This window comes from Petromyzon marinus, chromosome 79 (assembly GCF_048934315.1).
Source record: "Petromyzon marinus isolate PM22_M1 ecotype Great Lakes invasive population chromosome 79, UKy_Petmar_22M1.pri1.0, whole genome shotgun sequence".
Lineage (NCBI taxonomy): Eukaryota > Metazoa > Chordata > Hyperoartia > Petromyzontiformes > Petromyzontidae > Petromyzon > Petromyzon marinus.
In genome coordinates this window covers 2,794,318-2,820,375 of record NC_133745.1, presented here as the reverse complement: position 1 = coordinate 2,820,375, position 26,058 = coordinate 2,794,318, and the positions used below count along the sequence as shown (strand labels likewise).

The following is a 26,058-nucleotide window of genomic DNA, read 5'->3' as shown; positions in this document are numbered from 1 at the left end:
TGTGGAGACTTCCTATTCGAGCTGACACTGACAATGCTTTGTTCTCCTTGCAGTCACACTGCCTACATTAACTTGTGGTGTACACGCCATCCAAACGCAGGTTTTTCTAACTTTGTTCTTGGTGTGTCCAGCGGTGCGGAATGAGGCCGTGGATGTGGAGTCTTTGCAGGGGGCGTGCGGCTTCTCCATCGTGAGGGACGGTGCTGGGCTCCACTTCACCGCTGCTGGTGATGCCTGCCACGTGCGCGTGGAGGTGAACACGAGGAGACCATTGTGACTTGCGTCGATACTAGTACCCGCTGGGGCTGGTGTAATAGTAGCGAATTTGATTTTTTGCAATCCATAACCGTTCAGCTATCACGCGCCAGCGATGTTGTCTGGCCTTAATCAAATTGGATTTTGTCTACTGTGTTATTTTCCCCTCTTGTTTGGCTCGTGCATTTTTAAAGTTGTTTCCAAGATTAATCTTTTAGCTCGTACGGTCCACTCTGGAATTTGTTTTCAGATGTGTTTTATTGCCTTTTCTATTTTCCTAAAAGATGTTATGATTTCGATCATTCCTCGGTGGTTGCTCGTTTGTTTCTAGTTTATACAGCAGCTCTCTTTTGACCGGTATCCCTGTAAAATCGGTGCATTGCTCATTCCATCTGTCTTGCTATCAAGATCTTGCCATCCTTGTCTTTATACCAGTTTACCTTGGTTTGTCTTTTTGCTATTATGCCATGTCGTTACATTTCTCCAACCATTCCTAAGTATATTTTCTTGCTCATGTCCTTGCCTCATTGCATTTCTCTTGTCTTTAGTCTCCGTCTCATCAGTCTTATCTCTAGCATAATTGTTCTCCTCCTGTGCATAACGGTAAAGGATTTGCCATCTAAACGTCCATGTCACCAAGTGGCCACCTTTTAATAGAGGCAATGTGTGAACGGTTAACTGTTTACATCACAAGACACGGCAAAGCGAGCTTTCAGTTTGTTTCACGCCTGCTAATGGATGCAGCTTTCAGTACTGATCAATTCAAAAATGGGATTCGGAGCAGTTTGATGCTACGTATAGTATAAACTGCACTATGTATTACTACAGAAGATCGCTATCCAAGCTGGCCTCTAAGAGACCAACGTTCATGTAAGAAAAATATTGCACACAGGGGGAACTTGGACATGTATGGTGTATAACAGCAAAATGTATGTGGAAGATGTGCACTAATTGAAGTTACTTGCACAAGACATGAAAGTTAAAAGAAATAATAAATGTGTAGTTGATGCCTAATGAGATCTGCCCAGGATATCGTGATGCCTGTGTGAACGGTGCTAATTTGTAAGTGCTGTGGTTTGTGGCAAGAGCAATTGAGGGCTTGTGGCAAGGTGAATATGGAAAATGTATTGCACGCGTAGAGCAGGACAGCGTCCGTTTATACAATAACAACGGTTAACCTGGGAAAGTGATTTCGGACCCAGGAATGCAACCCCCGTGTGGTCTGCCTATCTTAGCTTGGCTGGCAGGTGGTGACGGGTTTCCTATTTACAGGCTTGCTTGTCGTTAACCTGGCCTCACCCAAACATTTAGAATGCACTAAATCCACTGATTTGTTTGAGCCTTCGTGGAGCGCTGGCCCCGAGTCCGATTTGAGGGCTGCTGATTTCACCAGGACGGCAGGAGGAAGGTCCAGGTGGAGTTGCGCCAGGGACTAAATGGACGCGTCTGGGCTTTCGCCATTGACTGCCCTGAGAACCTAAGATCGGCGAGGGCTGGAGGCGAGTATCATTGACTCTGCTAATCGGACGTACAGACTTCACTACCTATGACTTGGTGCTATAGAATGGGTCTGCTGGGTCAACGGCTGCCTTTTTGTATCGACCTAGATCATCTCTCCTGGTGCTTTTGCATTTCCTGCAAGTGCGTTTCATGCCCTTGGCTTTTACTGGACAAATTGCTGTTTGAATCCTTTTCGATGCAATTTCCTCCAAATGGGTAATTGCAATGGTTACACCATAGGAACGCGTTTGCCTAATGCACTGCTGGTTGGTACTGCCCCTGGGTCTTGAGGGTTAATTTGGCCATGCTTCACGACGCTGCTCCTCGTTGGCAAAAGTTGAGTGGCACTGACCTGCAATGCAACAAACTGTGCTGCACTGCTATAACCTTTACAGCCAGTGAGCACGGTCTTTGCCTATCTTTGCTGTACACTCAACCCTGCTCTGCTTCCGAGATTGGGTGCATTGCCCGAGTGATTTGGTCATGTACCAAGTAACCCTCATTCACATACTTGACACGTGGCTCAAACGATGACTTATTTAAGTACGTGGGTTTTTGTACGATCACCTGTTGTGCTCCTGCTGTTAGAGATCGCCACGTGCTCTGGTCAGAGCAGGAACTTCCCATGCAACGCTGTGCAGAGTGTCCCGAGCGCGGACGTCTGTGCACAGAGTGGCTGCTGCTACGACACCACTCTACGCCGCTGCTTCTACAGTGAAGCTGGTACGTAGCCGACTCGACGGAGGTTCCAGAATTCACTACATGAATTAGGCTCTTGCTGTGAGGTTCTATGTTGGTGCACAGTAGCATCCTGCTGTGCTGGTTCCCTGAACTTGTTGCATCACCACGGGCTACATGGGGCATCTTTCGTGATTCACCGAACTCTCACATACCCTCCCACTATGCACCACCCAGTGTGCACCACAGATGGGCGCTTTGTGGTGCCTGTGTCTCGGAACCTAACGTCTCCACCGCTGGACTTGAGCACCGTGCACCTGACTGGCGGGAGCGGTGCGCAGTGCAGCCCTGTGCTGGTGTCTGCAGACCTTGCAGTCTTTGACGTACCCATGGCAGCGTGTGGTGCCACTGTGCAGGTACTGCGCTCCTGTACTCTGCTTTGCCCTGCCCCCATCCTGATGTAGTTAAATGGGTAACTTGTGGTGCAGTGACCATGATGAAACCCAGCGACTGGTTCAGTATACTCCTAAATCGTGAAAGCAATTGACGTACCTTCATGCCAATTGGAAAATGGGATTAAATGCACCACAGGGGAACGTGTACAGTATCACTGGCGTGTGCCAATTTTGTGCAGTCATTAAGGTTGCTCTTTAACGCAATTTATTTCATGACTATGGGATCCGGAAATCGATTCGGACACTTGCGGTTGACAATCCCAACGCCTTCACTCGTAGTCGAGTGGACTTGGGCCTGGTGCAGTAGTGTACTCGCTGCCATATTTCCTTCGTCGTGGCTTGCACATTTTGCTAATTGCATAGGATTTGACTTGCGTAAATGAGGTAACAATCAATTCTTGCACAGACATAATTTGTTCTGGTTGATGGTCGTGCTTATGGTAGCCACGGGAGAACATCGCAAAAGACCATAAATTAATCGAATATAACTTCACCTATTAACCGATAGGCACTACACCACGACAAGCACTGGACGGATTTGGTTGGATTTTGCAGTACCATAACGACACGTACCAAAGCGTTTTGTACATTTTGCAGCGTGTTACTGTTTCTACCAGATGACCTGTAAGATGGATAATTGCAATAGTCATGCCTTGTCGATACGATGCTATATGCCACTTGGCTGTGACGACTCAATGATGGTCTACTATCTTGTAGAGCCCTGATATGCAAATGTCAGGCACTAACTATGTTTTGCATAAGGTGGTCGATTGAACTATTCGGGTTGTGTGGTGCCCGAGCCTCTAAAAGAGTAGCAAACAATCTTGGAGTTTGCGAGTGCCACGCCTGATCATACCACAAATGGTTTTCCTATGCCAACCAGCAGAACCTCCGATAGTTTTCTAGATTCATCTGTTTCGTGCACGGCAAGTGTATCTACGATGTTCCTGAGGCTCCGTCATCAAATTGACTTCACTGCAGTATATCGTCGGCATATTGATGGCACTTTGTCATGCGATAATATGATATTGGAACACAAAAACCTATGCTTTAAAATGGGAGGGGCCTGAGGATGGATTTTTGTAGTACGCCAACTAGGTGATGGCCGTCATCCAGCTTGATGAATTGATCGACCATAGAGGTATGAGACGATCCACCCCAGTGCCGTACTGGATAAACCGAACCTTGGCTGCCCGATTTTGGTAGTCCTCGTTCAATGGTGTCAAAATATCGTGTGTGATCCAGTCATACAAGCTCTTGGAGCGCTAACTGGGGTTCTTTATTTAAGCTCCCTCTGTTCTATAGAACTTCGGGCAGATCAAAACTGCAATGGGTTGACTGCCTGTTGCAGCAACATTGCCAAGTAACCGCTTCACAGGCACTCTGACCCTCTACGCTATTAACCTGTGGGATGTGGCAATAGTTAGTGGGATCACTATGGCTCAAGCCAACATTTAAGGGGTGTTGCCTTCATCATTTTAAACTGGTCTGGGAAACGGCCCTCGCCGAACGCAATATTTTCCAGGTGGACAATCCGTTGCACTAGTGCGTCCACTTTCGATTTGGGAATGGACATGTCGAGATGGTTTTTGGCAAATTTACAAAAAATATCGAAACCTCTACCACCATAACGTTGGTCTGGTTTTGCGTTGTCCAGGTTCCTCAAACTCGGATGTCGGACCAGGAAAATGTGGTCCGTTCAAGTTAAATGCAGCCATCAATCATAGCTATTTTATTGTTAAACTCTCGCAAGTACTTTGCATAGGTCTTGGTGAAGTGCAGCATCAGCCCCTTCGCGATGATCAACTCCTTGATGTGCTTGGCACAATCATGCACGAGTTTATAAAGAACAGCAGGGTCCCTTTTATTATTGAGTGTCAAATGAATCGAGCGCCAAAGCAGAATTTAAGGGGATCATAATATCAAATTTTGAGCCATCTTGGCTAGTACCAGGTATCATTCTTCTGCTTGATCACTCGATGGCATTATCGTGTGTGACCTACTTGGTGTGTCCAGTGGAGTGGGCAAGAGCTCGTGTACGAGTTACTGTTGGCCTCTGAGCGGGAGCTCTGCGTCGATGGAAACGTCGCAATCACCAAGTCGTCCACATACAAGTAAGCACTGCCACCACCCCTCAGCAAGTGCTCTGCTCATGAGGGTCAAGCACGAGTCTTGCAGAGGAGACCCACCCCAATCAATGGCCACTGTCCCTGCGACATTAAATATTTGCAGCATTCGCCTGCAGAACCATGGCCAATCTGCTTCCATAATCTACGATTTAATTTTCAAATTGGGACATTCAACGCACAAGGGAGACTTATCTTCGTCTCACGTGATTTTAACATCTCCTGAAGTAGTATAAATATGATTTATAGCTAATGTAAACACGGTGTTAATCAAGGTGGTCCCTTGACTGGTACGTCTGCAAAACACCCTGCAAGCTCTTTCTGCCGTGAGGGCGTGGTGCATACCTTTATGGCGGGTGGTGTCTGTTTACCAGGATGGTTCTTCAATGCCGCTTCCTTGGAAGTGGCGACCTGCAGCTTGGAGTGCAGGTGAGCACTCTCCCACCGCCACCTCCAGCCACGGCCACTGGACCCCTCTCCCTGCTGCTCCAGGTCTTCACTGGTGAGTACTGCCCTCCTACAACGTGCACATCTGAGTGGCCAAATGCCACCTTAGGGGAACACAGGTTGTGGTGTCGCTCTACCCAGGGAAGACTTGGGTCTGTATTCTCCGTATTACCTCTGGCTGGATGCCAGCTGTAAGTCGTGCTTATTTTATCCAGCACTGAGATAGAGCTCAACCCTGCTTTAATTTCCACTTATTCGGGCTGCATGAGATTTTGATGCATCTGCAGCATTAATCGGCATGGCTGCTGGACTTGAACTGCAAACCACTGCAACAAACGGACAACGTGCTAGGCTGTGCTGCCAGAGTATTGTGAACCTGCAAACATAGTTCTTAGTTAGCCATAAGTTAACTAGACCGACTTGCACATTCTCCATTGTACGACGTTTAACTTCAAATGCTAATTTCTGCTGAGATCTTGAATCTATCAGCTACCAGCTGAAACCATATTGTTAGTGTGGGGCAATCATTGATCGGGATGACAATACCCCGAATTCCCATGGCTCTACCAAATGGGTCTTTGCACACCCTATCAACCAAAACGGTCTCCTTGAAGGCATTATTTAAAGGAAAATGGGACTGCTTTCTTGGCCTCATTTGTCTAGGTCACCTTTGCTTAAACGAATGGGTGTCAATAGCTTCATTGGTTACTAATTGGCTAAATGGGACTAGAGCTTGGCCAACTTTTAGCACCTGATTCCCACCCCTCCGTGTGAAACCGTGCCCCTTACAACATCTACAGACATTTAGAGATGCTGTTGTATAAACCCTATTTTGCCAACCATGCTAAACGGAGGTGAGGGTGACGATGTATTCTGAAAATACAAATGACATATCAACCACGGTTTCTATGCCAGGAAAATGTTGACCTTGTGCCCTGGTTCAATTCAAAAGTAATACACACGTTTTGGAGGATTTGTACTTTGCCTTGTCCAATGTGCTTTCTAAACAGGACTTTTACGCCTCTAATCCAAATTCCTTGTGAACCATGTCCGCACTCTGCCAGACAACTCCTACACCACGCCGTACCAGCCCTGGCAGTACCCGCTGGTAACGCTTCTGGGAACGCCGCTCTACGTGCAGGCATCACTGCTGCACCGCTCTGACCCCACACTGGTGCTCTTCCTGAAGGACTGCTGGGCCACGCCCACGGCAGTTGACACCGACCCCACGCAGTGGAAGCTTGTGACGGATGGGTGAGGCTGGGCGGGGTAGTTCGCGCTAAACCCTCACTGCCACAGCAGGGCCTGCAGAGGTAACCTGGTTCGAGGCATTGGTTGTCTTTTTTATTCCCCCACGTAAGCACAGTTGTGCTAATTACGTCCTTTTTTAAATGACAGGTTTGTGTACTGGCGTCGTTTAAACAAGATTGCAGTGCCATCCCCAAATGTCGATAGCCACAATGCTCCTTGGGTTGATGTTCTGGATGTTAACACAGCCACCCTCTGCCTCCTCAGAGCTGGTGGTTTGTACAAGGCCGACTACATGCAGTGATGGTTGCATCGCACAGATGCACAGAAAATTGGCATTTGGGCTGCCTGGCTCATCGTGAACATGTCTTGACTGTAAAGCTGACCTTAATCCTCGCGTGCAGATTTAAATGAAGATGTGTGCATTCAATCCAATGCATGACACTTGCGTTGGCTTAAGGGTAAACGGCACTTTTTTGCATGTGCAGCTGCCCCGTGCAGTCTCCTTGTTGCAGTGTGTTCTTCCCTGGTGTCGCTGACCTGCCACTGCCTTCTCACTACAAGCGTCTGGCACTCCAGGCCTTCGCCTTCATGAACTCTGACCGCAGCACCACCCGTGACCTCGTGAGTGCCTGATTATTTCCACTTTAAAACCAGGTTCTCATGGAGGGATGACGTGCTTTGTACAACTGAAGAGGGCAGAAGGACTACCTAATACATGTGAAACTTTACTTACTGGCGCGATGCATTCTGTCTGCCACAGGTGTACCTACACTGCTCTATCCTGGTGTGCGACAGCTCCAGCCCCAACTTCGTCACCGAGTGCAATCGGCAGTGTGGACAGACCAGGCGCTACAGTGAGCACCACCACAACCTCTATTTAATATCTTGCGCTTGTTTTCCTAGAAAAGACTCGCAGAGTAACCCTTTGCCAAGATGACAAAGGGGTTTTCATTGTTGGTCGTAATGTTGCTATGTTTTCCTTATTTAGATCACGTTCACTGACTTTGAAGACTGGTTTTTGACAAGCTGTGGCATGCCAATAATAACCTACTCGTTTGATTTTCTGAGGAACTTGATCTGAAGCAAATGGTGTCCTTTTGTATGGGCCAGTGGTCATCAACCGATTGTTCTTGTTTCTCCAGAGCGCAACGCTGTCTCTGACGCTTCCAGCGTGGTAGGAAAGCACGTGGTGTCGCTGCAGGGCCCCGTGCTCTTTGAAGAAGCTCCTGTTAACGACGCTGCTCTGCTTTTGCTGGAGACTCCCTCCTCATCGTGGGCCAAGGCTGGGACTCTGTCCGTTCTCCTCGTCATTGGCACGGCAGTCGTTGCGCTCCTGTCTGCTGCCATTGCCGTCAGGAGGCGCAGGAGCCGGGCTGTGGTGCTCGACGGGAGTGGCTATTGATGACGGCTTGTGATTGCTGGAACTTGCATAGCTTGCTGACCATTGTCAAAAATAAAATTCTGACATACGCTACTGCTGTTCTGACCATTTACTAGGATTGAATGCATGCAATATGTAGGAAGTATTAGTGCTGCATTTGACCACATTTCTTCCCAAAGGAAAGTCCCTCAATGGCAGCAACTTGTACTAACGTTTCGGCCATTGGCTTCTTTAAACAAGAGCACCTTGCGATGCATAAATAATCTGAATGTAGATTTATTTTATTTAATATGTAATAAAAAAAATTCCCTTAACATACAAATGTGAACATTATGTTCCAGGGACCTTTCCCATCACATTAACAAACTATATCAAAGGTCAATCAATGTGGGGCAAGGGGGGGGAAACGAAATCTTAACTTTAACTAGCATCAAGATAAGGTTAGGTTGTGACATTACAAAGCATGTCCACATTGTCACAAGTGCTCGCCTCCTGGAAAAGACGACCACCCCACCACGCTATGGAGGCTTGACTAGATATTCTTTGTGGCCTTGTGCACGCGTGGCTTGGTGCTTCAGACCCCTGGGTGCTGATGCAGTGGCGACACGTCCATCTCTAGCAGCATTAGGGTAATTGCTGGAGAAACTCTGCCTCAACGCGGTTCCTCATGGTTAATTCCTTGGGCATGGCCACCACAAATGCTAATAGCCAGGAGTCTCCCGTCTACACCTGCTTGAACTCTGGGACCTGTGTTAAACCATCTGCCTGGAAAACTCGGCTGTTAGGAAGACCGTTTGCATCCAAACAGCCTGGAAATCGGACCCCCTCACAGAACATGGTCTCCCTTCCTGAAAAGTAAACCTGAATAGCGTTTCTCCAAAACTCCTTCGCACTGTATGAAGAACGGACAACCTGTGAAGACCATTTCTCATGGACTCAATCCTGCATAATAACAGACGTATGATGACGCATGAACCAGTACTCTATTTTGTCGGGAAGATTTGAATGTTCCTTCTCGGTCATACCTGTTACTATAAAAAATGCAGTAACTACTTCACCTATTCTTGGTTCTTTCGGTAAAGTCACGTTGAAGGGAACTAATAAAATGTATATATAAAATTCTCACGACGTTTCGACTAACACACAGTTTGCTATAGTCGAAACGTCGTGAAAATTGTATTGTTTTATACATTTTATTTCCCTTCAACGTGACTTTACCGAAAGAACCAAGAATATGAATTACTGCAGTCACGAAAGCTTTAAATCAAAATACTTGACCTATAGCTTTAAATATCTTAGTATAAAATTACTTTATCCTGAACTGATAACATTTGTAATATTAATGCCTGGCACACACATACGCACTGCTCTGCCTATGAACGTCATTTTGTCTGCCTTGTAACGCTTTAAAATGAAACTGGGTTTACATTGCAATAAGGTACACTAAGCCAACAAATTAAGCCCCCGAATGAACACTCGCTGTTAGTTTGTATTGGACCAAGGATATAAACAAACTTAATTCAAAATACAATGTACGCTGATCTTGATAACTGAGCCACGACGCATCCGCACATGTGTGATTTCCTCGAGCAATGCAAACGGTTGTTTAGTGTTGACGGGAGGTTCTGGCGCTAAAGACTCGGTGGTCATTTTGTTAACAAAAAAAAATGCCAAGAAATAAACTCGACAAACGAGTGGAACCATTGTGACGTGCAAAACAAAGGGAGGATCTGCCGCGCTCAACAGCAAAAAAACAATGAAAGCATTTTGGCAGCACGCGCTTTGTAAATAGCAGAGCAGCCTGCATCAAGACAAGTCAGAGACTGCACCATTAATGTTGCAAGAGCACGCGCTGAGGATAATCCTGGACGGCGTGCATGGAGACAAGCCAGACTGCACAATCTTCTGCAGCACAGGCTAAAAAACCACTTTAGCTCGTTGGAAGGCTTTTTGCTGCTGTGTGCATCGCCTGTCGCCCCCACTGATGTCCTCTTCCCACCCCCACTCCCCCCGTTGAAATGTGTAGTTACTGCTATCGTCGGTAGAAACTACTATAGTTACTAGACCTCTCTCTTGGCTGTCCATCGAAAAAGACGACGATTGCTCCTCTTGTGGGTGGGTTAGCACTTTCGGCGTTTGTGCCACGTCATGTGGCTGTGGATGCCGATGCGACAACCGCACTCTGCTGCAGATCGGACACGTGTGTTAGATCTCGAATGGCCTTGTCCCAGTTTTGCGTTGGTGTCTGGGGGTGTCTCTGGGTGCATCTCTCGCATCTCCACAGTGAGATGGCATCTTCCATGTGCTGAACCCCTTTGGCACAGGTGGACCACCAAGTGAACCTGTACAGCGCCAGGGGTTCCAGGCTGGAGGGATTGATGTTACAGCGCTTCAGCAGGTGTGGTCCTCGAAGCACTTTTTCTGTCCTTTAGTTGAGCGTTTGGCTGAGGTGAGTTGGCGTTAGAGAACTCGACGGGGGAGCAGGTGATCAGGCATGCGGATCACATGGTCAAGCCAGTGGAGATGTCATGCAGCCATGCTTACCTCAATGCAGGAAGACTTGGTGCACGTAGGGGAGAGGACAGAACCGAGATAGGTGAAATGGGGTAACCAATTTGATGTGAACACCACCGATATTGAAGATAGGCAGTGAGGCGCATGTGTATGAGAGTTGAGCAATTATTTCTGTCTTCTAAGTATTGATTTGGAGGCCCACAGAGTGGTCGGAGGAGACACGGTTGAGGGCGTGTTGCATGGATTCTGGGGTATGAAGCATGGGTGCACAGTCATCTGCATATTGCAGTTCAAATAACTGTTGGCGTCTGGTTTTTGTTTGGGCTTGGAGGCGTTTTAGGTTGAAGAGATTTCCATCCAGATGGTACTGTAGCTGGATTCTGTCGATTGAGTTGAGGGAGTTGTGTGCAAGGTTTGTGATGGCAGCAAGGAGCATGTTAAATATTACCCGAGCCAGAACACAGCCTTGCTTGACCTCGACCTCCACGTTGAAGGGCCCTAATTGAAGTCCATTAAGCACCACTCTGGCAGGCATTCGTTTATTGAACCGTTTTAGAATGCTTTGACACTTGCAAAGCACCCCAAGTTTGATTAGCTGCTGCAAAAGTATCTCGCTGTTTATGGTGTCGGATGCTTTGGTGAGGTCGATGAAAGCTATTAAAGTCTTTGTTTTGATCCTGACATTTTTCCTGCAGTTGATGTGGCACAAAGATCTGCCTTTCCTGAAGCCCCACTGGGATTCTGGTAAGATGTTTTCGGATAGCTGCTCTGCGAGCCAGTAGTGCATTTTCCTGGCAAGGACCTTCCCGTCGACTGAAATAAGTGAGATACCTCTGCTGTTGCCGCAGCCTCTTTGTCACCTTCTTCTTGTAGATAACTACAATATTCACGTCCTTCAATTCCTGTGGGATGGTTTTGGACAGCCAGATGAACTTGATGAGAAGTTGCAAGCAGTGATGGAGGAGTTATCCCCGTGCTTCAGCATCTCAGCTTGGAGGCCGTTGGGTCCAGCACTTGTATTGTTTTCCAGGCCTTTGACTGCCTGGTCGACCTCAGAAAATCGTGGTGGAGTGTCGAGTTCATGAATGGGCGGGATATCATGCAGTCTCGAGGATGAGCGGGTCTGTGGAGTTTATGTTGTTGAGGAGATTATAAAAGTGCTCTGCCATCTCTCCAAGATCTCTTGGTGGTCCTTGAAAAGCGCGTTGCCATCAGCAGACCTGACCGGGGTGATTACTTGTGTTGAGGAGTTCCAGACGCCTCACTCGGAGGCTAAGGTAAGGTAGGGGCTTCCGCCAAGGTTTTATTACAAATCTTTAACAATACACAGGGGTGAACAACTCCCCAGGGGTTAGGGGTTCCGGGCTAGGTCCCGACACAGCCGGCTGCCCTGTGCTGTCTCCTCTGCCCCGGCCGTGGGATAAACCAACACGGCCGATCGAGGAGCACAGCCACGTCTAGCCTGGCGCTGTGCTCTCCCCTATCCCTACCCTCTTGCCCCTTGCTCCCCGTTTCACCCTTCTCAGACCCTACTCTCCCGCTACGACCCCTCTTACGTCACGGGGTCCCCTTTTTATCCTTCAGGAGCCGTGACGTCACTCTGTTGCACCGAGCGCATGACGTCACGTCATCGCCCTGGACAGCACAAGTGATGCCACTTCCCCATCCTACTCTTCTACTTTACCCCCCCTGTGAAAAAAAAACAGCCGACCCGGCTGCAAGAAAACCCCAACCTTAAGGCAGCACGGCATCCCAGGCATCACAATAACAACAACCAAATGAACGGGAAAAAAAAAGTAAGACGGCTTCTTCCGGCCGGCAGTGCCGAGCGGGCGCTGGGGCTGGGTCCGACGAACGGCCGCCCAGACCATCACCGGAGCCGCATCCCCCTTGAACGGGTATGCGCTGCCGGCCCGCTTCCCCGTGTGGCGTCCGCCGCCGGTGCAGGTGGGCTGTCCGCAGGCAACAGGCCCACCGCCGTAGCCTCCGGTGGCCGGGGGGTCCCCGCCGGCGCTACTTGGAAGGGCCCTGGGGGCACACAAACAGGGCGAACGCTGCCCCCGTCAACAGGACCCGGCCGGACAGGCACGACGGACGCATCACCCGCCGGCCGCCCCGGAGTTGGGGATGGATCCCCCAGGGTAGATGGAATATAGCGTTTGAGCCGGGATGGGTGCACTATCCACCGCCGGCGTCCGAACCGAATCCGGACGCACTGCGGCCGGGGGACTTCCACGACCTCAACGGAACCCTGCCAAGGGCGGCGCAATTTGGCAGATGTGCCAACAGGGACCTGGAGACAATACAGCCACGCTTTCTGGCCCGCTACCCACGGGAGGCCCGCTGCCTGGTGTTTGGGCAGCTGCTCATTAGCCGCCTGCCGGCCAGCGGAATTCTCGACAGCGGCCTGCCATGCCTCGCGCAGCCGGTCAAGCGCGACTTTCAAAGGGACCAGCACAGCCGACCCCTTCCTGGAGGACCCCACGTCCAGTTGGACGTGCACCGGGGGCTCCGGCTCCCTCCCGTACATTAAATAAAAAGGCGAAAATCCCATTGAGGCATGAGGAGCCAACCGATACGCTGCCAAGACCCCCGGGACGAACAGGTCCCAGTCCGATTGAGACGTGTTCACATGGTGGCACAGCATGGAAGTGAGGGTGCGGTTCAAGCGCTCTACCATCCCGTCCGTTTGGGGGTGGTAGGGCGAGGTGCGGATTTTCTTGGTGCCACGGAGGTCACACACCTCCTTGAGCAGCTTAGACAAGAAATTCCGCCCCTGATCCGTCAACAATTGTTCCGGCGCACCCTTGTCCAACACGTACCCCTGGACGAACGCCTCGGTGATAGAAGAGGCCAACTGATCGACCAAAGGCCACGCCACAGGCCAACGTGTGAGGTACTCAACGCCCACCAAGAGGTATTTATGGCCCCGTTGGGATGCAGGGAATGGGCCCAAGATGTCGAGCACCACGAGTTCATTAACGCGAGAAACCCGGATGGACTGCAGCGGGCCCGATCCTGGACAACTGGGGCCTTCCTCCGCGCGCAGTCGTGGCAACCCTTCAAAATCAGTGCCACGTCACCCTCCACACCTGGCCAGTAATAGTCCCGCTTAAGGGTCAATAGGGTCTTGTGGTAGCCAAGGTGCATAAGCCTCTCGTGAATGGCTCGGGTTAATTGACCACGTAGGCTAGTGGGCACAACCACGCAATAGCGTTCCAATTGGGCATCCCAACGCATGAGGAGTCCGTCATGCACGGCGATCGCTGGGGCCGCCGACGAAGCTGAACCCCGGGCTGTACGTCCGACGCATCGCTGTTGCTTCAGCAGGGAAGAATCATCCATCTGCAAGCTGGACCATACCTCCCGGGGGAGTCCCAGGCCGAAATCTGTGGATGTCGCCGCACCCGGGGGGGTGGCCGTCGCTGCCGATGCGACCAACTGGGCCGCGACGTCCCCTGGGGCCTTGCTACGGCTAGAGCCCAGGGCGCAAGCACACCCGCCGCCTGCCGGCAATCTGGACAAACCGTCCGCATTTCCATGCAGTGCCCCCTTTCTGTGGATTACGTCAAAGGGGTAATCCTGGAGCACCTCGAGCCAGCGGGACAGCTGACCCGAGGGCTGACCAATCCTCAGCGAATATTGCAGGGCCGCGTGGTCGGTTCAGACTGTAAACCGCCTACCGTACAAATAGGGCCTATACAATTGAACAAAAAAAACTATGGCCAAAAGCTCCCTCCGAGTCACGCAGTATCGCTGTTCCGTCGCAGACAGAACCCGACTGCCGTAGGCTACCACCCTCTCCACCCCGTCGACCACCTTGGCCAGGACTGCCCCAATGCCCATGTCGCTGGCATCGGTGTCAAGCAGAAAGGGCTTCGAGAAATCGGGGTACCCCAAGGGCGGCGCATCCGCCAAGCCCGTGCGAAGCGTCGCAAAAGCAGCCTCCTTGCCCCAGTAAAACCTTTGGCCTTTGGCGGAGAGCGTGTGCAGCGGCTTCGCAATCGTCGCAAAATCGCGGACAAACCGGCGATAGTACGATGTGAAGCCGACGAAGCTACGCACCTCCGTGACAGATGTGGGAGTCGGCCACGTCCGGACACAAGCCGTTTTCTCCGGGTCCGTGGCGACACCTGACGCACTAACAATGTGTCCCAAATATTTCACCGATGGTTGTAGCAAATGGCATTTCTGGGGTTTAAATTTCAAGCCCGCAGTGCGCACTTTAACGAACACAGCCTCGAGGCGTTGCAAATGCTCGTCAAACGTACGCCCAAAAACAATAACGTCGTCCAAGTAGATTAAACTAGACTCCCACTGCAGCCCCGCCAAAACCATCTCCATGAGACGCTGGAAGGTGGCTGGGGCCGAATGAAGACCCATAGGAAGCCGATTGAACTCGAACAGCCCCTGGGGCGTGAGGAACGCTGTCTTGGGTCTAGAGGCTTCGTCCAGCGGCAATTGCCAGAAGCCGGAGAGCAAATCTAGAGTCGAAAAGAACCACGCGCCCAAGAGGCCGTCCAGGGAATCATCCATGCGAGGCAATGGATATGCGTCAGCCACCGAGATCTTGTTAAATTTACGGAAATCAACGCATAACCGGAGACTCCCGTCCCGTTTCTTGACTAGCACAATAGGGGCACCCCAAGGGTTAGTGGAAGGGGAGACGATATCCGCCGCCAACATTTCGTCGACAGCCAAGCGGACATGCTCCTTTTCCGCAGGGCTAAAGCGGTGGGAATTAAGCCGAATAGGGGCTGAGTCGCCCGTATCTATGTGGTGTTCTAAAAGAGTAGTGCGACCCAGATCAAACTTACTTTGGCTAAACACATCCGTTAAGCTCTCGATGAGTTCGCGGAGTTGCTGACGCTCCCCGGTGGACAACGAGGCATTCTCGTCACACAACGTGGCGATCCACGATGCGTCGGAGTCCCTCGCACGCATCACGCCCGCCACGACTCCTCCATCCGGGGTAGCGCTCTCGGGTGGGGGAGCCGGGGTCACGTGTGCCAGGACGGCACCGGCCGGGATTAGGATTGGCGTGGGCCCCGAATTGAGGACCTGTAGAAAAAGGTCCTGGCCCCCCGACACGGCCGTCAAGGTGCCCACCAATCCCATCGTCCTTGAAAAGTAACTCGACGGGGACAGGAGGTTACCTGTCTCCGTGGAGCCCCCCTTCGAGCGGTCTGCACAACCTAAGGGGTAGCAAGATTTGTGATGCCGGCGGCATGGTCACCGCCGCCCTATTCAAGGCCCGCACACTGGCAACCAAGGGAGACAGGATGGTAGGCGATTGTAGGAATTGCAGCCGCCTCCCTGACGGCAATTCCACACAGCCCTGGTCAACGAGAATTCGAATGGGCATTCTAGACAAAAAGTCGGTCCCCAAGAGGCATGGAACTGCCAAGGTCTTGGAGACCAAAATAGGCCCGGCCAACTCAATCTCGTTCACCCGAACCGACGCTATAACTTGGCCCAATATGCCCAAACTGCTGCCGTTCGCGGCGCCACAAGCCCCACAAACCGGCCCTAACGGACCGACGCTGCGGGGTAGGAGCATGAAAATGGCCTCTGAAATAATGGTGGCAGACGCCCCCGTATTCACCAAGAGGCGAACTCGCACCCCCTGCACGCAACCCGCCAACGCTGAGGAGCCAGCAGCTGCCGCCACCATCCGATGCGCCAGCGCGTTCCAATGGCGGGTCAGCCTGGGCCATCCAGTGGGTGACAATGGTGGTGCACCCGACCCCTCGAGGACAACCAACTGATGATGAACCCTAGCCCCGCTAGATGCATGAGGTGAGGGGGGCGGCCGCGCGGGTGATGCGTCGCGACTCGCCTGGGGCCCTGGGCTCGATGCTGATGAAGGTCCGGCAGGAGTTGGAGCCCCCTTGCTGAAGGCCCCCGGGGCATTCCTACAACCCCGCTCAATGTGGCCCTGCTGACCACAGCGGAAGCAGGTCACCGTGGCAGTGTCCTGCTGCCGGGAAGGTCCCGGCTGCCCCCGCTGCTCCGGACAGCGACCACCCGCCCCCCTCCCGCGACGACCGGGCATCACCAGGGCCGCGAGGGTGTCCATCCCCTGAGAGGCGGCCTCCTCTTCTGGCGCCGGGATCCCCGCACACGCCGCCATCCAGGGCTGTTGGCGGAGGGAGAGGTGCGCCTGGATGTTTTCGGCCACCGCCAACGACGTGATCTGGCGATCGCTATTTATGGATAAAGCGATCCCCAGCTCACATGCCAGGTCGAGTAGCCGTTCCAGGGCCATCGAGTCCAGCGCCCTGCCCTGTATATCAGGGTATGTGGCCTGTGCCAAGGCCAGGAGCGAGCAGCGGAAAACCAATGGAGATTCCCCCTCCTCCTGCCGCCGTAGTGAAAACTTCTGGCGTGCCCTGGACGGCGGCTCGAGTACATCGGCCATCCGGAGGTACACTGTCGGAAGCGTAGCTTTATCGGCCGGGGGAATGGACTTGAAGACCTGCATCGTCTTCTCGTCCAGGTAGGTCGGAAGGGCCCCCAATGCCTCCTCCATGGACCAGCCGACCGACATATAGGCCGCATCGAACCGGTCCTGAAAGGCCAACCAGTCGCCCACTTTCGTGACAAACGGCGCGATGTGGGGTAACCGGCGCAGCCCCTGGCCACGCGGTGCGGCGAGGTATGGAAGCCCCCCGACTCCCGCGGGCCACCCTGCAACCACGGCGTGGTGTGGCAGCGTTGCGGCTCCCATAGGTCACGCCAAAGACGCGGTGGGTGGCGGCGGAGTTGCGGCCCCCGTAGGCCACGCCGGAGACGCAGCGGTATAACATGGCCCCGCGGTGGCCCCTGCGGGTCACCCCGCAGGCGCGGCGACGGATCGATCTGCAGCCGCAGCCACAGCAACCTCCCGCGATGCGGCGAGGGGCGGCGGCGTTGTGGCCTCCCCGGGCCACGCCATAGACGCGGCGAGGTGTGGAGGCGCCACAGCACCCGCAACCCAGCTGTCCGCGGCGCCGTACGGAGCCGCGGTGCCGGCGTGCGTGCCTGCCGCGGCCTCCGCATTTGCGGCATCCTCCCGCGTCGCGGCGTGGTTGCGGCAGCGTTGCGGCCCCCGTGGGCCACGCCGGAGATGCGGCAAGGTGAGGAGGCGCAGTAGCTCCTGGGAGCCACCTCGCAAATGCGGCGGCATATAGATCCGCGACCCCTCCCGCAATTGCGGCGGAATCCGCGGCCCGGCTCGCCGGTACGGCGAGGTGCGGAGCCGCGGCAGCGACATCCGCGGCAGCGACATCTGCGGCAGCCTCCGCGGCTAAGCTCGCAGCCACGGTGAGGTGCGAGTCCGCGGCCGCTACGGCCGCAACAATGGCTGCCGCTTCCGGCGTCGCAGCGGAAATAACGTCCGCTTGCGGCTCCCCCACCAACATGGCCGCCACCTCCAGCGGCGCATGAAAAATGGCGCCAACTTCCAAATTGGCGGGTGGCAAAGCGGCGGGAATCCGCCGGTGCCACGCGGAGTGTGGGCTGGGTGGGTGCGTCTGCGCTCCCACCTCTGTAAGGGCGGCGGTGAGCTGCTCGATCGCCCGCAGGAGCAGCTGCGACTGCTCCTCGGCATCGCCCCCCACCACTGGCGGTGGTGCGCTGGGACCCCCAGCCGCCGACACCACCTGCCCCGCCGAGTCCATCTCCATGGCGACGGACTGCCCCCGGGTTGCAGCCGGAGCCTCCCCGACGTCGTCAGCACTCTCCCGGCGTCCCGCCGGTGGATTCTTACGCCGCCTGCCCGATTTAGGCATAGCGACGGCAGCGTAACCACTCCTGACACCAGTTGTTGAGGAGTTCCCGACGACTCACTCGGAGGCTAAGGTAAGTTAGGGGCTTCCGCCAAGGTTTTATTACAAATCTTTAACAATACACAGGGGTGAACAACTCCCCAGGGGTTAGGGGTCCCGTTCTAGGTCCCGACACAGCCGGCTGCCCTGTGCTGTCTCCTCTGCCCCGGCCGTGGGATCAACCAACACGGCCGAGCGAGGAGCACAGCCACGTCTCGCCTGGCACTGTGCTCTCCCCTATCCCTACCCTCTTGCCCCTCGCTCCCCGTTTCACCCTTCTTAGACCCTACTCTCCGGCTACAACCCCTCTTAGATTACGGGGTCCCCTTTTTATCCTTTAGGAGCCGTGACGTCACTCTGCTGCCCCGAGCACATGACGTCACGTCATCGCCCTGGACAGCACAAGTGATGCCACTTCCCCATCCTACTCATCTACACTTGTTTTGGTGGCATCATAAACCCCTTGGGTGTTGTTTGCGTCTGCGAGGTGTCTTTGGATCTAATCTGCTGTTTGGGCCGACCAGGTGTCCTCCAAGGCATGGAGAGCACACTGGCACTCTGCATTGACCTTAGAGAGGGAGGATTGGAGAGTGGCAGAGTCTTGGTCGGAAAGGACGGCTTTGTGGACTTGGAATTTGGTCTGTAGTAGTGTGTGGATGTTGGAAACATTCTCCTCAAATCAGTCTATGTGATGCTTTTTTGTGTTCCCGGTCTGAGTCGGAGGCCGCCTCTAGGATGAATGAATTCAACTCAGTCCATGTGTTGTTTGGGTCGAGGACGTTTGGGGGGAGTTTTTTTGTGACAACTGGATGCTTGAGAGCATTGCAAGTTCAGTCTCTTATTTGGGGCCTTCCTTGGATGGCTTGAACGGATCTCAACGCAAACTTGGCTCTGATCATACGGTGATCAGTCCAATATTCCACCACGCATGGCTCGGGTTACTAGCACCTCCTTATTGTCGCATTGACGGATGATGATGTCATCAAGCAGGTGCCAGTGTTTATAGCGGGAGTATTGCAATGGGTTCTTGTGTTTGTGCTTCAACTGGAACAGGATGTTGTTCGGAGCATAGGGAGAGTAGCCACAGCCCGTTGCTGTTCTGCTTACCCAGCCCATGTCGGGCTAGTACATGGTCACAGATCTCGTGTTCCGAGCCCACCCTGGCATTAAAGTCTCCCATGAGGAGTAGCTTGTCGGTTCGCAGTGTGTTTTTAATGGCAGTGACGAGAGCTTTATTGAAAGCCTCCTTGGCACCATTGTCTGCGTCCAGTGTAGGCCTATAAGCACTGATGAGTGTGGCAGAGCGCCGCCCGGCCAAGGGAATGCGCCACCTCCTCAGCCACTCACTAATACCAACAGTGAATTCAGCGACGCATTGGATGATTGAGGTTTGCATAGCAAAACCCACACCTGGGAGGTGGCGAGCATCTTCTGGATCACCCTTACAGAAGAAGGTGTAGCCCTCACAAGCATCTGTCAGAGTCTTCTCCATGTAAGAGGGTTTCATTAAGCGCTACAATGTCAATGTTGAATTATCTGAATTAATGGGCCATGAGGGCTGTCCTTCTGTGTGGTCTGTCGTTTTTTTTCGTCAGAGTCCAGGATTGTGCTGACGTTCCATGAAGCATCTTTAAGGGGTAAACAAGTCTTGGATTTCCTTGAGTTTCAGACACTGAATGGAATGCTCTGGTGGTAGTGGATAACCACCCGGAGTGAGTGGAACAGATAATTTTAGATCACCTTTTTTCGGTCCTTCCCCATCAGGGATGAGCAGTGCGGGGCTGTTCAGAAACGATGGAAGTTGTCAAGGAGACATGCTGGCCCTCCCCGCATCTGTGCAGAGTTTGGATAGATATTCCAGTCACATCCTTGACCTGCATCTTCCGCTATTTGCTGTCACCACAGCGCTTAAAAAAACGGGGTGGGGGGGATCAAGAAGCCTGCACTAGAAGTGGATTAAGGTGAGGGGAGGGGAGCGAAGTCCCGACGCCCACCACCTTCAGTCAAGCCAAACAGACTCAGGTGGCCTGAGGAACTCACGACGATATTCATCTGGCCAGAGCTATAGGGGACAATCGGACATTTGATTTGCTGAATACCGCCGTTGCAGGTCCCCACCACAGATTTGGAGTCAGAGTTTTTTACACTAGCCAAAGCTTACCCCATAAGGCAGTGGGGCAGTGCTTCGCAAGTTATAGATGCCTCTTGGGACCACTGCAGCTCCACGATCCCCTACTGGTTTGGCCTGGTGTCGTGGGACACCAGTTTCCATGAGCTGCCAATGTGGAGGCATAGTAGGAGTCTTGGTGATGGAAAGGCTCTGTACTGGCAGGGAAAACTTACGCACTTGGTTTCCTGTTTCACTATGATGGCTAGCCATCGGCAGCATTTTACAGCATGGGTAGAAAACACAGCAAGCAAGCGAGCATGCAAGCAAGCAAGTGGGCGTGCACCTACACTCATGATTACTGCACGAGGTGCATCACATCACCCTGGTGTTTTAGACAACCACCAACCCAAAGGCAGTAGATACGACTGTAGAGTAAGTAGATACTGCTGTGGAATCAGTAGATACCAATATATTCAGTAGATACTACTGTAGAGTCAGGAAATACGACTCTAGAGTCAGTAGATGCTACTATAGAGTCAAGGAGTTACTACTATAGAGTCATTAAATAGTACTGATCCTACTGATCCTATTGCATCTTTTTACCCCCACTTTCTATAACTTTTTTCATTCAGGCCTTGTGGAAGGCTCTCATAGTTTTGTTGACGGACAAATGTCCAGATAAACTGAACACTTTCATATTAGCTTAGTGTTTGCATGTATATGTTATGTTTTTTGAGAGACGACAAGTTTTCAAATATATTTTCTATTTTCCCAAGGCAAAGAAGGAGTACTTAATACTAGTATAAAATAAAGACGTTTGAAACCGGCTCCTGGAAGATGGCGCCTCGCTTGCGTTTTTCAGGCGAGGTCGGGCTTCCATTTGGCGTCAGGCCGCAGCTCCCGCCCAGCTGCAGCCAGCCCAGCGTCGCACTCCTCGAGTGCACTGCGGTACCGGCAGCACGTGACGAGGGTGGATTGAGGTGCCTGCCCTTTGACATTAAATTTGTGACTACCACGCGGGCGTGCCACACTGCCAGAAAACCCATCTCTATCATTCCTGTAGTCTTGTTAAAACTGCAGAAAAAGTAATAAGCTTTTGTTTGCTTATGTTTTTGTGCTAACTGACCAAGAATGGGCAAAATGTAGGCCCATCGTTTGACCTAAGCAAGTTGAGACCCCAGATTGAGTGTTTCTGATGCAACATTAAACGTAACAATAATATATTTTGGAATCATAGTTAAGAGACAAACTACATATATATGAATAAAAATAATTAACATGTTTTCAAACGTAAAATGCTATCAATGGTCTTTAACAGCGGGCAATCAGGCTGCTTAAAATACTACGTGCAGTGAGGAAAAGTATCGCAATTAAAAGTAGTACTTGAACTTCATCAAGCTGGAGGAGTACAGAATGTATTTTTTGACTCATGATAATTTAGAACACATTTTTATCGTGTTAAATCTTGTGTGTAAACAGGATGTTTACTTTGTCTTCGATCTGTTGAGATTTTATATATTGTGCTTTTTTAAGGTGCTTTGGTGGAGTGAAGTACCTGGCATCTGAGATGAAATGGAGGCAATAAAATGTAACATCAAGACTGCAAGGTCCTCACTGCGTTGCATTGATATAATTTATTGGAATAGTCAAAGATGGGGAGTATCACTGCCTTAAATCAATTATGCATCGCTGTACGTTTTATTGCCAACTTGTGATTATATCAAATACCCAGATACTGCCTTCACTTAAGATGAATGCGTTCAATGCGGCTTAAAATGTACCTTCTCATCAATCCATAGACCAAGGAATTTAAATGCATTAACGATGTAATTCTTAAGCAAAGTTTGAACACGTTCATATTATCATGCCAATTAGAAAAAAAATATGTATACTGCTTGTATAGCGTTCTATATCAGTTTGACAATTAAACCAATCGTTAAATGAGGAAAAAATGACTGAAGGCATGCTCTACACTCGGCTTTGCAATCTGCAATGATAGCCTGATTCACGAGCCTTGAAGTCCTCAAACAAATGTCATGCCTCTTGCCTGGATCACCAGTAAACTGCATAATGTGGTGCCTGATTTTAATCGGTTATCCACTGATAAAGGGCAGTCAATATCTACCTCTGCAAAAGCGGCATACAACTTCTAATTTGGTTTGCAAAGTGATCACCTTACTACACTTCTTGGCGATTGAAGCAGAAGCAAAACATTTTGGTCATTTAGCACTCGTTATGATGCAGTGAAAAAATACGTTTGCAAATTAAAACAAAGACAGCATACAAAGAACATATGAGGGTATGCCCCGACGTACACGATCATCACACGTATTGTATTGTGCCGCTCAGCCAAGCATCTCAATAAATCGGGGACTTACCATACATTATGCTTGCATACACTGCGAACGGAAGGAGCATTGCCTCGCAACGCTCCTGCTGGCAGTGACGTTATAGCGATACCTCGCGATGTTAAATGTATGGCGACATTGTGCATGACACTGGCATTTGATGCCCGAGGACTCTGCAGAGGTGCGTTGAATATTTCAGTTTCCACCTGGCTGAGAATAAAGTGCCTCTGTTTGGGTTCATGTGTCGTGCTGTAATTGGGCTGCGGGCACTTACCTGCTGTGGCATAAAGGGCCCATCAGGGGCAGTACCTTGCACCGGCAGCGTGGCGACAGACGGACACACCTGGGAGGTGTAATAAAGCCGGACCTCTCAACGGGTCCTGGCCAATTCCAAGACAGAAGCCAGAAGACCAGCTAGCCAGGGCCCTGGGACCCTTAGCCCCGCTGTCTATGTAAGGAACGGGATTCTGTGGGCCAGTGGCGAGACCCTGGGAACCCCAGGCCCGACGTTCTTGGAAGGGCCGGGTCCGAGTGGGCCAGTGGTTGGGACCCGTACCTTGGCTGGGTCGGGTCAGAATAGCCTCACCTAGGTGACTCATAGCCGGAGGACCTGAGAGCGGTAGCCCGGTTTTAATATGCGCTAGTCCGGATGCTGTACCTACCCAGGTAATAAATAAAAAGGGCTGTAGCCTTAGTGAAGGCTGAGACTGTTGCTGTTAAGCGTTTATTGAATAAACGCGTTGCCTCTACAAGTCGTCTCCGAGAACTCAACACCAATGTGCCAGGTAAACAAACGAATTCATAAATAACGAGAGAAAAAAAATTACGCAAATGTGTTTTTTTCAGATGAATTTAATAAAATAAATCCAATCAGTCTCCATACCCCAGGCCACAATCCCCCGATTTTGGATAACTTTCATTGGAGGGGTGGTCGAGAGGCCAAAATGTTACAAGCCATTTGGATCATGTAAATTCTTATATTCCAGCATATGCCACGACAAATAGGACTTTTGATTTAAAGCTTTCGTGACTGCAGGGATTCATATTCTTGTTTTTTTAATGCTCGTCTAGCAATTGACTTGTTTAAGTTGTGGGGTGGACAGCAAACATAGTGAAGCAGAGTGGAGAACCCGACGTGGGGAATAAACTAAAATGCGATGTGAATTAAGATTATTTAAAAACAGTAAGTGCAATCTTAAAATGTATTTTGGACTGAATAGGTAGTCAGTGGCGGGATCGTAAGATGGGTGTAATATAATGACGAATACGGATATGAGCAAGTACTCTTACAGCTGCATTCTGCACATATATGTGTAATGAGTTCAACTGAGTCGCAGACGTCCTCTTGGAGCCAACACATTTATTTAACACCAACACACGGTCACCAAAAAAAATCCTTCATGGAACCCAGCTTTCATGGGTGCTCCGCCAGGCCTCAAGTTGGTTCAGTGAAGGTCCGAGGTGGTATCTCGGGCGACACATATTCATCCGGGATTGCTGTTGGGCGTAGCTCCTGCATAGGCGAGGTGATCAAGGTCCGCGATGCAGCTTGTAGAAGCGGCCAGAAAGATCGGTCGATTCCTGCATGATGTGCTGCGAGCAGGAGCGGTAGCTGCATCCCCGGTGCTCTAGCTGACTGTGTATCAAGTGGCGGCAGCGGCTGTTGCTCTGGTGTCTCTGTCCACTGCGTCCGATGGAAGACAATGGCTCCATCCTCGGAGCTCCAGCTCTCCACATGGCGAGTGCAGGTGGTGGCTCTGTCTATGCGAGCTACACTTCCCGTGTGCCAAGGAGAATCGACAGCTCCGTCTCCAGGCCAACGCTGTCGACTCGGCACTCCACGTGAAATTGCGGTTGTTCTGGCTTGTCCACCTCGGCTCCTAGAACTGCGGGGATCGGCAGCTGCTCAAGTTGCACAGTATCTACTCTTTCCCCTCTCTCTCCTCGACGATCGCCGTCAGAAACCAATCAATGGCGGAGGTATGGCGGTCCAGTCTCTTAATTATGTGTTGCCATTATTTTTGTATTGGCGATACTGCTTCTCTGGTTCGTGGCGGGGCCTCCACCTCTTTCGGGAATTTAGCTATCATCGGGTTCCGGTTCCTGATGAATTCCAGTTTTCGGGTACCCGGGGCACTTCGGGATGACACCTCTTCCTCTAAGGGAGCTCACCTCCGGGTCTTCATTCTGGATACCCTAGACTGAATCCCACCTCTGCCACAAGTGTAAAGAAGCTCTTTGGATCTTTCGGTAAAGTCACGTAGAATGAGACTAAAGTAATACATTGATAAAATAAAATAACACAATAATATTCTCACGACGTTTCGGCCACAGCACAAGCGGCCTTCATCAGGTGAAGTGGACGAGCCTGTCTGGAGGACAGCGCTGGATTGACAAAGCCATGCTGAGATCACGACCTTTAAAATGTGTGAGAAGAAACAAAGCACCTTGACAAAGGAATTAGCATATAATTTAGCATTGAAGTGGCTGAGTGATTAGCTTGTGACTGGTCACAGAAAAGGCTATGTTAAAGTTAAAGCATAAACATTCGCAAAAGTACCCCTTGACAAAGGAATTAGCATAGAATTTAGCATTTAAATAGCTAAGTTAAAGTATACACATCCGCAGAGGCACTTCTTGACAAAGGAATTAGCATAGAATTTAGCATTGAAATAGCTGAGTGATTAGCTTGTAACTGGTCACAGAAATAGCTATGTTAAAGTCAGAGCATATACATTCACCGAGGCAACTAGTACAAATAAAACAGGAGAATTTAGCATTGGAATAACTAGGCGAATTTAGCATTGAAATAACTGAGTGATTAGCTTGTGACTGGTCACAGAAATGTCTTTGTTGAAGTTAAGGCAAACTACCCTTTTTGGATGTCTTAATTAAAATTAATTAAAAGGAGACATGATGAATTTTTTAATGATCTATATGGCACAAACATCTCGTCCGTAGGAGACACCCTTGGGGGGTCTAAACGTGGCACGGTAACGAGACCTCAACATTCCCTCCTCCAGACTTTCACATCATAGCACGAAATACTGCAAAGTGACAAAGAACACTCCAAGCACATGCAGTCTCTCCAGTGTTGCCGCTTGTTCGAAGTGGAGAGAAAAAGTACTAGGAAAGCACTTGCAAATGGAAACATCACACCTCGCACTTTCTTGTTTTATCGCCAG

The 26,058-nt window shown here is 51.0% G+C and overlaps 1 protein-coding gene and 1 long non-coding RNA gene across 3 annotated transcripts in view; both read left to right on the top strand.

Annotated features, from left to right (window-relative positions):
• Positions 1-26,058, top strand: part of LOC116958504 (zona pellucida sperm-binding protein 4-like) — a 70,506-nt gene that overhangs the window by 2,303 nt on the left and 42,145 nt on the right. Inside the window, exons 4-13 of one of the 2 annotated variants that reach the window (XM_076056898.1) lie at positions 132-253; positions 1,649-1,754; positions 2,344-2,478; positions 2,671-2,849; positions 4,905-5,002; positions 5,389-5,516; positions 6,526-6,715; positions 7,198-7,333; positions 7,473-7,566; positions 7,855-8,186. The exons of the other annotated variant lie outside the window; for it this stretch is intronic. Of the exons in view, the coding sequence (XP_075913013.1) occupies positions 132-253; positions 1,649-1,754; positions 2,344-2,478; positions 2,671-2,849; positions 4,905-5,002; positions 5,389-5,516; positions 6,526-6,715; positions 7,198-7,333; positions 7,473-7,566; positions 7,855-8,114 (1,448 nt within the window). The 3' untranslated portion in view covers positions 8,115-8,186. Of the gene's footprint in view, positions 1-131; positions 254-1,648; positions 1,755-2,343; positions 2,479-2,670; positions 2,850-4,904; positions 5,003-5,388; positions 5,517-6,525; positions 6,716-7,197; positions 7,334-7,472; positions 7,567-7,854; positions 8,187-26,058 lie in introns of those variants that run through there. 2 annotated transcript variants of the gene reach the window in all.
• On the top strand, positions 21,185-23,109 carry LOC142907524 (uncharacterized). Its single transcript, XR_012931061.1, has 2 exons — positions 21,185-21,505; positions 22,059-23,109. It is a non-coding gene; the product is annotated as an uncharacterized LOC142907524 (long non-coding RNA).